The sequence below is a fragment of the Conger conger genome, chromosome 7 (assembly GCF_963514075.1).
Source record: "Conger conger chromosome 7, fConCon1.1, whole genome shotgun sequence".
Classification (NCBI taxonomy): Eukaryota; Metazoa; Chordata; class Actinopteri; order Anguilliformes; family Congridae; genus Conger; species Conger conger.
The window spans coordinates 46,402,853-46,416,570 of NC_083766.1; the positions used below are offsets into that span (position 1 = coordinate 46,402,853).

The 13,718-nt window shown below is 40.1% G+C and overlaps 2 protein-coding genes across 9 annotated transcripts in view; both read right to left on the reverse strand.

The window, feature by feature from the left end:
* gtf2ird1 (GTF2I repeat domain containing 1) overlaps positions 1 to 1,978 on the reverse strand; it is a 30,055-nt gene extending 28,077 nt beyond the window's left edge. For 3 of the 4 annotated variants that reach the window (XM_061248766.1, XM_061248762.1, XM_061248764.1), the window contains exon 1: positions 1,188 to 1,446. The gene's annotated coding sequence lies outside the window, so the exon portion shown is untranslated. Of the gene's footprint in view, positions 1 to 1,187; positions 1,447 to 1,775 lie in introns of those variants that run through there. The other variant, XM_061248765.1, reaches the window with a different exon arrangement.
* A 1,329-nt stretch (positions 1,979 to 3,307) lies between these two features.
* clip2 (CAP-GLY domain containing linker protein 2) overlaps positions 3,308 to 13,718 on the reverse strand; it is a 35,386-nt gene continuing 24,975 nt past the window's right edge. For 2 of the 5 annotated variants that reach the window (XM_061250456.1, XM_061250453.1), the window contains 9 exons: positions 10,304 to 11,254; positions 9,611 to 9,668; positions 9,141 to 9,224; positions 8,704 to 8,860; positions 7,209 to 7,368; positions 6,154 to 6,342; positions 6,032 to 6,055; positions 5,616 to 5,678; positions 3,308 to 5,305 (listed from right to left, as the gene is read on the reverse strand). In XM_061250456.1, the coding sequence (XP_061106440.1) occupies positions 5,294 to 5,305; positions 5,616 to 5,678; positions 6,032 to 6,055; positions 6,154 to 6,342; positions 7,209 to 7,368; positions 8,704 to 8,860; positions 9,141 to 9,224; positions 9,611 to 9,668; positions 10,304 to 11,254 (1,698 nt within the window). In that variant the 3' untranslated portion in view covers positions 3,308 to 5,293. Of the gene's footprint in view, positions 5,306 to 5,615; positions 5,679 to 6,031; positions 6,056 to 6,153; positions 6,343 to 7,208; positions 7,369 to 8,703; positions 8,861 to 9,140; positions 9,225 to 9,610; positions 9,669 to 10,303; positions 11,255 to 12,219; positions 12,271 to 13,718 lie in introns of all 5 variants that reach the window. The other 3 variants (XM_061250458.1, XM_061250454.1, XM_061250455.1) reach the window with 2 other exon arrangements.

Sequence of the window (13,718 nt, forward strand, 5' to 3'; positions counted from 1 at the left end):
CTACTTCATCACATAAATAATAATAATAAAATACATTATAGCTACAGAAATCTAAGATTCAGCCTTTTAACACTTTAGACTACAGAAAGTAAAACATAAAGTGGGAATTGCAAAGCGTTCAACAATGGCAAAGGTGCATGGAAATAAATAGTCTAAGCATGTCAAGATCCTGAACTGTACACAATATTCGCTAGTAGCTATAACCTACTTTTAAATGTTTTCAGAATATGCCTCCTTAAAAATAAAATGTGTTCCACTCAGAACTGCTGCTTCCCCCCACTACAAAGCCAACTATTCAGTAAGCGGGAAACTAGAAAACTTCCCAAAATATGCTATTTTGTCCTGCTTGCTTACTTACTAAAACGATTGATATGTAGAGGCGTTAACCTTAGCGTGCTAGCCAGTGAGCTAACTAGCTAATAACATTGGGAATGTTGTTATTGAAATAGGTCCTAGCAATCGAGGATTTGGTTGGAACTACTTTTATCTGCTTTTTCCCTTGATTTTTTCAATAGTCTACCAGCTGAATAAAATTCTGTCGTTGTATTTACGTCGTAATCCGTTCAGTGAAGAATTCGACAGCTAATTTGTAGTTAATCAACCAGGCATGGCCCACTGACTTGTATACCCCAGTTCTGAACCCCATTACAATTTCTTGATGTGCCAATATTCATACAACAGACGACAGAATTCCGAAAAACAATTCAGAACGTGACATTGTAAACTGGACCCAGGTTCATAAAAGTGCCTTGCGCTTCCCATAGCGTAAATGTTTCTTTCTTACAAAACAATGACCTCAAGTAACCATGTCACACACCCACACACGCTCTATTTCTTCAGATAGCTACGAAATATCGTTGTTAGTTTATGCAATCGTGGTAGCTAGCTATCCCACAATATCTACATTGAAGTCTGAGGTCTGTAAACAACCGCGTAGCCTGTAAGAAAACCTGAGATTGAAGCACTTTGCTGCTTTTTGCAATGATTAGAGGTTGCATTTTCCTTGCGGAAACCATGTTAGCTACCGAGATAGCTACATATGTTAGCTAGCAATCCATCCTCTCCCCCAGAATTATAATCCGTAATTTCACAATTTGTATACCCTTCAAAAAGTCACGTGCTCAAATGAAATGTACTTTCAATGTCATAAAATGCTCTAGAAAAGATAAAACATGCTCGATGCTTACCAAAATGATCGTTTATAAATTGTTTATACTGTCAATCCCGGAATACACGCAGGTTTATTCTCCCTTTAATCCAATTGGAACTGCTTGGTAGATTCTCCCAAATAATCATATGCTGTTAATTAGATCTCGAAACCTTATAATCCTAAATATTATTTTGTGGCCTCGGTTGTTTGAAAATATTGTCCGTTAGATTATTCTCTTGTTTTACTCGTTTCTTTCTCTTTTCTTAAACGGAGGATAGTGTCCCCTCTCCCCTTTCTTTGTTCTGTAATCCAGTAAAATTGAAACTCATTCGCCTCTGCTAATCCCAGCCCAACTCAACAACAGCATCTATTGGCTGTAATTTACATATAGGATTAAGGAACCTCTGCAAAACCATGGGGGAAAACTGGTTTTGAAACGGACATAGGTAGCTGGTAAAGAAAAATAATTAGGCTACATTTTGCCTAATTATTTTTTCCATTGTGAAATAGCCTACTTTGACAAGTTTAATCATATAGTTTCGTTTTGTGTGCCTGCAATAGTCGGGTTTATGAATGTCAGATTATTGGTAGATTTCACAGATTATAATTTCAAAAGAACCTGTACCTTTTTAATTCAAACCGTGCAAATCCAGGAAATAACACAGCCGTTGATAGAGGTTAATTTCGTAGCCTATAGAAAATCGCTTCATGTTTGTCGGAGGTATCTGAAATCTTGATACTTTAATAACGCACAAATAGTACTGTAAATGTAATATTATTTTGTTGTTTTAAATAGCGTCTCGCTTGTAAATAAAAACAGAAATGAAGACATATGATGAGAATAGCAGCATAAACGGGCCAGGATCGACACGTTCCTGTTTAGCATGGGATTCTTGCTTTGCCCGTCCGTTGAGCTGATCTCTGGTTGATCCTCTATGATATTATCTACAGTATGGCCAACTGGAATCTTTCCCTGAGTTCATGTGAAGCACGGTCGCGGTTCGCAATTCTCATTTTTCAGATGCATACAACACAGAAGGCTGACAGTTAAACTATCACCGTAATGTTGTATGGTACCGCCTAATTTCGAATTCGAAATAAAACTTCCATTCTAATTTGGAATGTGCACAGTTGTATTTTCCAAATGTAACAGAATCCTAAATACACTATCACGCCGCATGTGCAGAGCCTGGCTGCCCCCTACTGTCATTCAAACCACCTTTCACCTTCTGACCGATAGAATTGTGCAGCACAGGCACAGAGAAACGGAATATTAATTAATTTAGCAGTAATGCACATACTAAATGTCTTTGCAGCACATGAACAAAATATATAGCCTATTTTAAACAATAAACTGCCTTAATTTCATTTTCAAAAAGGAGTATTTACACTGGACATACCTTTGGGTGGAAATGTGGGAGAAATCCTTGGTAAAGATGGCAACCAATAACAAACTATCTGTGATTATTCAGAGTACGAAGCATCAGAGCCTACAAAATGACAAGTGACTGACTAAACATGGGCAAAAAAAACACAAAGTAAAAATAATGTGAATGTTAGATGAATGAATAAGGGTGAAATTCAAAAGAGCCAGGAAGAAACTCACAGGTGTCCAGTTACAGGCCACCCACCTATTTGAGAGCTCTCTAGTCATATGTAGATTAGGGGTTAGACCTGAGTTTCTCTTCTGGATGAAGGCCTGAGTAAGTGATTTTACAAACATTATCATAGAAATCAAGCCCCTAACCTTTGCAACCACAAAACATGTTCTCGTAAGAGACACAATTTACAGATAATGTAAAAGACCCAGGTCCATAAAATCAGTCTAACTAATTAATTTTAAGGAATAACACATTATAGTAGGTGCACACACTAAGCTCGATTGTACTAGTATCAGTGTGAGCTGAACTCAAAAATATCTTGACTGTAGGCTATACTTTGTGGTGTTGAACACGTTGACAATGATGGATGTACCTTTGGTGAAAAAGATTCCCTCCCCTTTCATGTTTAGTATGCATGGTTTTGTTGCAGGGGATACATTTCAGACTGACGATTTTCAAAATCTTTAAAATCACTAATGTGTCATCCGCACTCAGAACATTTGCTCAATTCAAAAAGTTGTGTGGCATATGTGACAAAAAAGAAACAGCCAAGATGTTGCCCACATTGTTAATATTTAATGACCAAGAGTCTCAAAAACCATTGAGTTACAGAACCACATGGTATGTAGAGGGTTACAGTTGAGAAATATTGTGTTTCATGACAAAGACAAAGTTGTAAATTCACCAGTGCTGACTGGGGGCAGGCCTATCAGGTTTTTACCTCACTGTGCATCACAAAAGGTCATAGAGTTCATACGTCTTTGGGGTATTTCTTCTTGTTCATGTCTATAAAGATTCTGAAAATATCAAATATGCCTCAGTCTGTGGAGGTCTGGAAACTCAATGGGTGGATTTATAAACGTTATTTTATACTGGTAAATTATACTGATGATGGTCTTGAACCTGTTTTTGACGGTTTGAATAGCAAGTGTGCCATGTTTAAAGCCTGTGTGCTAGCATAACCTTTATGTACTTCATAATATAACCAAGTTCTGAATACAATAAATAATTTAGAAGATTTTAAATTTAACACTCCATTGACTTTTTCATAGTTAAAATGTTTGTGTGATTGGTAAAATAAAAGCACACAAAGGGAAAAATGCTACGTCACCAACTTAGATTTAAGCAAAAAGCGTTTGACTACTAATGAGGCATGCTTATATAAACTGACACTTGTTATTCACCCTCAAAAACAGGTTCTGGACAATTGTGAGAAACTATTGGCACTGTAACCCTTTCCTAGCCTTTTCAGGTTTCCCATTGTATTAGGAAATCTCCAGTAAATACTGTAATGGACTACGATGGAGACTGTTTAAAAAGAAGATGAATAAAAAATGGAAGACATAGTTTAGACATACATTATGACTTTCACTGTTGAAAATAAAATCTGGATTCTTCACCTCAGAAAGTGGCCTGTTGAACTTCTGGGTTTATTTCAAGCAATACAGGAGTTGAATTGAAGGCAAAATTTGCTCTCACCCATTGATCCTGACAGAATTCCACAAGGTATTGTAGGGTCTGTCTAAGAACACAGGAAACAGTTTTACTAAGCCTTTATAACAAATCCTAATACTGGTGTTTAAATAAAGTTCTCTTTCCAACCCATTCATTCTGTTTCTATATTAAAAAACAAGAAGTGGTGTAGTTCACCAATGTCAAGTCAAGCATAACCATGGTGCAATTCCATACAGTTCAGTTAACAGCAGCTAGCAAGTCATTATGCTAAAAGCTATTAAATGCTACTGCACCGATTCAGTTGGGATTTACTCGGTAGGATTAAATATTGTATAATGCACAGGTCCAAAGAATATATATTCAAATACTCACAAAACAGGCCCCAATGGAATTATGGCAGCCTTTTCATTTTTATTCACATGTACATAACAGACGCTGGGGGGAAATGAAGCAGGTCCTATAAAGCAGATGAGGTTTAGCCGGTTGTTCAAAAGTCTACATGTGCTTGCCATTGGCCAATCAGAAACAGAATGGCAGCACAGCAAATAAATAAAAAAGGTTCAATTCAGCCTAAAATCTGGACTAACTTCAACCGGTATCAAAATTTCTACAGAAAGTCTACAGAAGGCAAATCAGCAAATCATCAGATGGTTTCAATTAAATCCTCTAGAAGAGAATCCAAGTTGTTCCAGTTTAGTGACATTGTGTGGTTCCAGTCTTCTGACCCATTTAAAGTATTGCCCTCAGACATGATTTTAGTGTCCAATATTATTATTGTTGGAGGTAGTCTGGAAAGGTTGCTAAAAGTAGCAAGTCATCGTACCATGAATTTATCACCTCCGTGTATGATTAGTGGATATTTAAGGGGGGTTTGATTATCTGTCATCAGCTGTTTTAGTCACAGATTTTACTTGTCTCTGACAAATCAAGCCATGGTTTTGGTAATAACTGTAAACGTAAAATGTCTTCAAGTGTCCGTTGAAACGTAAGTACCACTCCCCAATAAACATGAGACCATCTTCTCCCTTTTGACAATGGACCTCCACAAATTTCCAAAGCCACCAACATAACCTGATGCTGTCCTTCATCAGTGTTTTTCCTGGGAAATAGAGAGGGGGGACACATTTATTCACTGGCAAAAACAACATTTCACAATTCATACATTTTTCAATCAAACCAGTTTAATTTATGGTCATCTTGGGATCAAATTAAATATGTGCCAAGATATAGTCATTGGGATGTTTCAAATGGCAGACTGGTAAAGTATGTATATTTTCAGTGTGAGATTCCATAACAGAGCAAGACCATCAGATTATTTTCATTCATGCCTCTTAGAATAAGTAATAAGTGACACTATTTTCTAAAGCTATGTCAAAGTCACAAAGATATCACCTTGTAATTTAACTTACTTCTTGTGTAAAAGACTTGTCCTGCTCATGAATCCCATTGGCTGAATTTGCACTCCCTTGTGCCTGAAACAATCGTGAAAGGACAAGAGAATGTAATCCTCAAGGCTTCTGAATTATGCTATGATGGCATCTACCATCATAAGTCCTATATGTTTGTTACAGTGTCAGTGATTAATCTGTACTGGATTGGAAATGATCAATGAGAAACCACCCTTTTGCATCATTTACATTGATATGTAATGGAAGCCATCCCATCCTAAATCTTGCTCACATTACATAAAATTATATCAATATAATACTCAGTCCTATCAAAGTGCATTAGGTTCTTTGACAAAGAACACATGTACTTTCCTGTATTCCCATGCTTTAATCATAGGAGACTGACTCTAAACTGAATATCTGAGAATTTAACTCACCACAGTCATATCTGCAAGCCTCATCTGTTAAATTTAAAAGAGACTGGATGTGACAACAGGCCAGTTTTTCGACAGTTGCAGAAGAAAAAGACTCATACCAGAGCTGCCCTGCGTGACTTTACCTGAGTTTTCTCAGGATGGGTGCGCATGGCCTGCACCAGCTGGTCCACGTGCTGGTTGTGCTCCAGGGCGTTCCTCAGAGCTTCTTCCGTGTTCAGCAGCCTCTGTTTCAGCCTCGCAACCTCCAGTTCGGAGGCCGCCGGGTCCATCATGGAGTACCTGCGGTGGTCTGGGGAAGACCGCTCCCGGCCCTGGAAGCAGACAGAACCACAGACCGTGAGGCTTGTCAGTTTGGTCCAGGCACCGGTGAGCATCACGCGTTGAGTTTTTTTTTCTCACAGAATGTCATCACTTCTTTCAACAACAAGATGAACACCCACTTTAAACACTTGGTTTTACACTGGTGTCAAACCGAAGTCAGTTGCCTCTTTGCCTTGCTGACCACAGAACTGTATAAGAACAGTTCTGTGTTGCTGCCTATTTAGTCACAGTCCTTTAAAGGTGTCTTCAGAGGTGCCTAGGCAACACATAATGGGATGCACTTTGAAGGCAGGAAGACGTCACAGAACTACCATGATGTCACGTGAAGTAATGTGATTTTGTGATATGAAACTCCACCTGTATTCAGCCGGCATTATTTTAGTAAGAAGTAAGAAGTCTGGAGTAATTGTAAAGACAAATGACTAATTATTAATAATTCCCAGCGAAGGATACATGCATGCTGCCTTCAAAATCTTTCAAATAAAGGCACCTTAGAAGACATCCTTGTGGCAAGCATAAGACATGGGATGGCACTCGATGCCTTCCTGCTGCATTTTTGCCATTAAACACAGCAATTGACACAAGCCCAGCTGGCCTAATCCACTTCTGAGCTAACAATTATACAGGTCTTATATCTTTCAGGTCTTATATCTTATATATTATAATATATTATATTTTGACTTATATTATTTCTAAGTTTGACTCATTTCAAGATTTGAAACAGTAACTGAAGTAACGGAAAACAAACTAATATTTTCTACTTGAGAGAAAAAAAATAACATCGGAAGTGTTATTACGAGACGCTCGTTAAGACAGCTGGGCGTATAGTATGGAAACGGAAGCAATGTCTCATTACCAGGAGCAGTAGCTTCTCCCGCAGGGTCTTGATGTCGTCCTGTAGTTTCTGCTCCTTAACTCTCCACTCGGCCTTGTGCACTTCCCGGCTCAGGTCCCTGTCCAGGCCTGGAGAGTGTCGGGGTGAGTCCAGCAGCAACACCCTCAGCTCATTCAGGCTCCTGCCACAGACACACACACCCTCATCAGCTAAAGACAAAATGGTGTCTGGTGACACTACTTACAGTGTGTGATATAGTGCACATCCTCCCGAATGGCCACTTCCATAGGTTATATACAACTTATTACACATTTGTACAGTACAGGAGCATGTGTATTAAATGTATTCTGTTCACCCAAAAATGTAATTAAATTATGTTTTCACTGACCCAGAGTACTATCTAACCATCCAGATAGTTACGCTGTGATGTGAATAATTTTCTATTTCACAGAGATTTCATGAGCATGAAAGATGAAACGCATAGAGGTCCATTATATCATGGTGAACTGTATCCAAGAAGTAATCAAATCTTTAAAATTATCTCAGCAAACTATCTGGATGGTTAGATAGCACTGTGGGTACGTGAAAACATTCAACTTCAATTTTCATTTTTAGGTGAGCTGCCCCTTTAAAAATCATTGTTTAAAACCTTGTATTGAATCACAATAGAATCAGAATGGAACTCAGAATAGAACTTGAGGTGTCAAAATAACTTGGGCTCAGAATGTTATCAAAGTGAATTGACTGAAATGGGCATTAGCTATAACGATTCCTATCAGGATAAAAGCATTTCCTGCACTACTTGTTCTGCTGAGGCTTTAGTTTTCTGTGGTTTGAAATGCAAAGCATATCAGCTTCCCAGGAAAGAGCCAGCAGTCTCGGTACAGCAATAGGCAACTGGCCAACATCAGAGGTCACTGCTATGTGGGAATTTGAAGCTCTATTACATAACCTTAACCCCAACTGATGCTTAACATAGCTCAAATTGTTTTCCCAGGCAACGTCAGAGACATGTAAGGCTTGCATTCAAGCCAAGACTGCTAACTCTGGTCGCTACCTTTCTCCTGGGTCTTCTCGTTATCCTGGAACTGTTTCTATAGCTTTCTAATGAGTACTCTAATTATTTCCAGTAAGACATTCTGCTAAGCTAGAAAAAAGAACATTGATTTTAAAGGAGAAATGACATTTTGGCCTCAGTTTTAATCAGCCTAAGTGTCCTAATTATCTCAGCAGCTTTTAAACAGAGTGGACTGAATCCACTGAATCCAGTCCAGACCAGACACACAAATGAGGCCGTGTGACAAACATCAGTTCTTCGCCAATTCCATAACATGCAGCTCAAAATATGTATTAGATATCACAAGCTCAGTTTGTTACCTGCATTTTGATACCTATCCTGTCACTGATTAGAGAATGAGTTTACATACTGTGTGTGTGAGTGTGTGTATACTTTAAATATTGTATAAATGTCCATAGCTGTAAATTCAGAGGTCAAAAACACAGGCTATTCGCATACTTTTCTTTCTTAAGGAGCTCCTGGCTAATAAGAACCAGTTGCCCTGAGGCATCATGGGATTTCTTGGTCATGGTCTCCAGCTCGGTCTCCAAGCGCATCTTTTCCCGGTGGAGAGCATCAGCTTTCTTCTCCCCGGAGCGAATCTTACTCTCCATAGCTTTCAAAGCAACAGAGATTACAGACTACATGTTAGGATCCCAGTGGTTTGTAGGTTCAAACATACAAGGCCATAAGGCTTTTGTAAAACCAAAAAAATTCTAAATACAGTATTAGTGACATTTATTGTGAACCTGCCCTTATGATTAATATGATGATGTAAAGTATTATATCGAAACACAAAAGGTGTAACTTCAGCATGTGCTTGGCCTTCCCTCCTGCTCTGTATTGGCCCTTATGTAGACATGTGTACATTTTTATGCATAATAAACATCCTTTACCTGTCATTTGTGATTTGAGGGCATCAACTTGTGATGTCAATGTGGACACTTCTTTTTCTCTCTTTGTTAGTTTCTCCATGGTCTCTGGAAAGAGGGCATCAATATATTTGGTCACAACCTAGTCATATACAACCTTGGAATGTGTTTCAAATATTAGTATATTATTTTTCAGTATTAAAGTGACATAAATGTGGAAAACAGTACAGAACAGCAATGTCTGCCCCTGTTAAACCATCATAGCAGTTAGCTAATAGCCTTCTCTTTAATGAAGAGCATTTTTGGAATTTGTAAGTGCAATTCTATCTTTAAGGACTGACCGAAGGATTTTGAAGTACTTTGAAAAGAGTTCCGGAAAAAACATCCAGTTCAGTGCTCTGTCACAATTAAACTGTACAATAGTGCATACATTTTCATGATTGATTGATTGTTTGATTTGCTGACTGACCAAAGGAAAGGGTATGACACTGTACCTTCTACAGTCTGCTTTAAATTCATCTTCTCTTCAGAGATGTCGTTATTTTCTATCATCTGAAAGATAAACAAATAATGAATTGAAGCCATTTGTAGAGATGAGCCCAAACATACAGTACCACATTACCACGGTCAGCTGTTTTCAAGTTTTCTATCGAAAACTTAGCTACTGTAAGTTCCTGACATCCAAAATCTGACTTATTATGAATTTATACAAAGATTTCTGAAAAACATGTAAAAATGATATGAATATGAACAAAATTTATAAACAACATTTAAAACATTAAAATCAAAGTGGTTTGGTCATGTAGGAAGATACTGATCGGTCAAGAATCCGATACTATGCTTGTATGTGTTCAGAGCGCTGATGTATCCAAATTGGCAAAGAATCAACACTTGGATTGAAATGTTTCCCACCTGTATGTGAAGAAATAAAAGTATTCACAGCTACTAAAAAAACAGCTCAAGCTAGGTTTTGGTAGCTGGTTGACCAGTTCAGACCAACTCCATATGCAACATAGCATGACTGGCTGGTTGAAACAGCTGGTAGTAATTTCAAGCTAGTCATAGCTGGAGTTTACACTGAGGAGGAGCATGAGAGTAGAGGGCGGATTTCGTTTTCTTGTTTTGTTCAAAAGATTACCTTACTGCTTTATATTGTATGTAAATTCCATATAATTCCAGGCACTCACATTAGCATCCTGAGGTGTGTCGTGAGCCTCCAGGGCCTGCAGGCGGTTTTCAGTCACCCTCAGCTTCTCCTGCAGACTGCTGATCTCTGTCCGGCTGGCTGCCTCTGCCTTCTGCAGGGCCTCGTAGTCCACCATTTTCTTCTCGGCCAGTGACAGCTTCTCTTCCAGGAGTCCTTTGGCCTGGGCCTGCTCCTTGCACTCCCCCTGGAGCTTCTCCACTTCGCAGAGCCTCAGCTCGGCCTTCTGCAGTTTGTCGCTAGCCTCCTTCAACTCCAGGGCGTGGTGTGAGGCCCTGAGCTCTGCCTGCCTCGTCCAGCTCTCCTTGCTCTCCTCCAGCTCCTCTTGGGCCTGCTGCAGCCTGGCTCTCTGGTCCTCTTTCTCCTTGGCTAGGACTGCCACCTCGATCTCGCGCTTGGCTTTCAGGTTCTCCACTTCCAGTTGGTGCTCCATCCTGAGGCTCTCCAGGGCCGTCCGCAGCTCCACCAAGTCCTTGCCCTGGCCATCCTTAGTGACGTCCGTGGTCAGCGAGGCCTTCAGGTCTTCCAGGGAACGCTGGTGGTCGTTCACCAGAGTGTCCAGCTTGGACTTCCAGCTGTCCATCATCTCCATGTTCTCGCGCGTGGCCTGCTGCAGCCTCTGCTTCAGCTCGCTGATCTCCTGGGCCTGCTTGTTGACGGTGGCCTGCAGCCGCTCAACATCGCGCCTGGCCTCGCCCAGCTCGGCCTCGTACTTCTCGCGCAGCTGGGAGCTCTCCCTGTGATGCTCGCGGCCGGCCGTCATCAGCTGCTCCCGCAGCAGGAAGGCCTCGCTGCGCAGCCCGGGCCCTGGCTCGCCCAGCTCGGACGTGTTGGGGCTCTTCAGCCGAGCCTGCAGCTCCCCGATCTCGGCCTTGCGCAGTGTCAGCTCCTCTTCCAGCTGCAAGACCCGGCTCTTCTCTTCCTCCGTGGTTTGCTGCAGAACCAAGAGAGGACAATCGTTCCCGAACAGGAAATGGCAAGAAACGCAAGCATGCAGTCACAAGCACTCATTTTGAAATGCTTGTTCAAAATGAGTGGTCTCCAACCTTGGTCCTGGAGAGCTACAGGGTTGGCAGGTTTTTGTTTTCAGCTTAGAAACAGCACCCAGTTGAGACCCAAGTAACCAGGTGAGGTGAGTTAACTGTGTAACCAACTGCTTTAATTGATTAATAAACTGCAGAGTAACACTGAAAACCAGCATATACCCCGTGACCCTCCAGGACCAGGGTTGGAGACCACAGGTTTAAAGTGTACAGGCACAGAGATTTGTATTTCAGTACAGACATGGAGAATCACTATCACAAGCCAAATCTGTACTGAACCTGATGCCGAGGGGACTTCGCAAATCAGCAATAACAGAACAACCTGAAAGAAAATGAGATGCGTTCAAATGAAGAAAATGTGATAAGCAGCAGCCAAGCAAGCCATTCAGTATAGCCTGTTCTTGTAAAAGCAGCCAGCAAGAAATGAAATGACAGAGCCCAGTGACTTTACCCCAAAGCCAACGCAAAGTTTTTTGGAAATGCAACAGATTAGAAAGTATGAAGATATTAAGCAAGACATTGCAATGTGATTCACAGACAAGTTCAGGATCTATGTTGGAGACAGCAAACATTACAGATGAAGTGTTAGTTTTCAAAGAACTCATTGCTACCACCACGTGCTGGATTTGAAAGGAAGTTCACAGAAGTATCAGTGTTATCGAAAACATCACAGAAGAGAAATTGCTCTACAACATCTATCATCTGTATACACAAGCCCACTAATAACTCAGCACACGGTAAATGTTAATTTGATTGGCTCAGCACCATAGCCACTTTCCACATCTAAGATAGAGCATTAGAGTATACAGTAAACAGCATAGCCTGAATTTGAGTCGGAGAGTCCATCTTATATCACCTGCTTTCTCTTACCCAACCTCAGGGGTAGTGCACCATGTTTGGTTCCATCCTGTTGGTAAACAGCAGACCTTGCATATAAACACAAATGTGCTGGTCTTTGGTCTTTAGAATGTACCCAACCATTTTGATCTCAATATCAAAAATGCATGACTGACTGAGACCTGATGGTGCACTGTCTATGCAGGCACACTTTGAAGTGCTTTGTAGCACTAAAGTGAGCACCAAATAAAAATTCTGCAAACAAGTACAGTATGAACTGTAAGTGAACAGTATTATCCAATCAGATCAGTTCAGATATATTTGTATGTGCATACCAATTCATAGTAAAGTTAATTTCTATGTCATCCAATGCTTGAAATGCATTTTATGATATGTTATTTTACTGTTAAGAGTGAAGTGTTGGGGCAAAGCAGTGGAATCGTGGTTAAAGCAAGTGTTGGTGGATTAGCTTACAAAATGGGACACTGAAACTCTCCTGATTTCAGTATAAATCAGTGACAACACATTCATCATGTTACCAATGACAAGGCAAACCCCGAAGCAAATAAACAACAGTTGTGATTCAATTCAGAATTGATTGATTCATAGAAAGTCTTATAAGTAGTCCATCTATATAAAAGTAAATGTAAATAAAAATGTAAATACATTTTATTAACATTGAAGGGTTTCCAATATAGAAAATGTTTCAATTGAACCAGTCAAATAAGGCAGGATATAAGTTGGGAGTGGAACAATGTCCTCAGATATCAGAGTGATGTTCCGATGTCCAAGACTGCCATTAGCTTGGTGTTGGCTCTGACAACAGGAACAAAACAAGTCGGGCAAAGAGACAAAAGCCAAAAATGCAACAAAAACAACAATGACTGAACTGCAGTACCCTGCCACTAAGAAGCAAGGGTTGAGCAACCACAGACACGTCAACACTCAGCATAGCACAGAACTAGGAGTGAGCGCAGTGAAAACAGAAATATCCTGTTATGGATACAGAGCTAACCATTTTTAAAGTTCAACACTGGACAGACGGATATTTCAAAGAACAGCCATAAAATGAAGTAGCTGGCACATGCCAATTTTGGCTGGACTGCATACTACAATCCCTGACTTTTATTCTCAGGGAGATAGTTTCATTGTGCAACAACACACCAAGCAGGAGCCACTGATTAGAGCTATACATTTTTCCTTTGTGCAGGAACAAGACGTTTTGTTTATAGTCGTCTGAAATATTTTAAAACAGTTGTAAAAGCTAAAAATAATTTGTACTCCATCTACAGTTAAAAAAAAAACTTCTGAAGTGCAGCTGGGCGTTTTGAATGGTTGATGCGAGAAGCAAACTAAAAGTAAAACAGGGCTTCGAATCCAGGAGTTGGTGCAGGAGAGGTGCAAGCAAAAACAGTGCTGAAAACAACAGAATGCCCCCAGAAAAAAACAACAGAAAAGCATCAAATAAAATAGCCTTGAGGAGCGGAGAGGAGCGATATGCACAGGATACTGTGTATA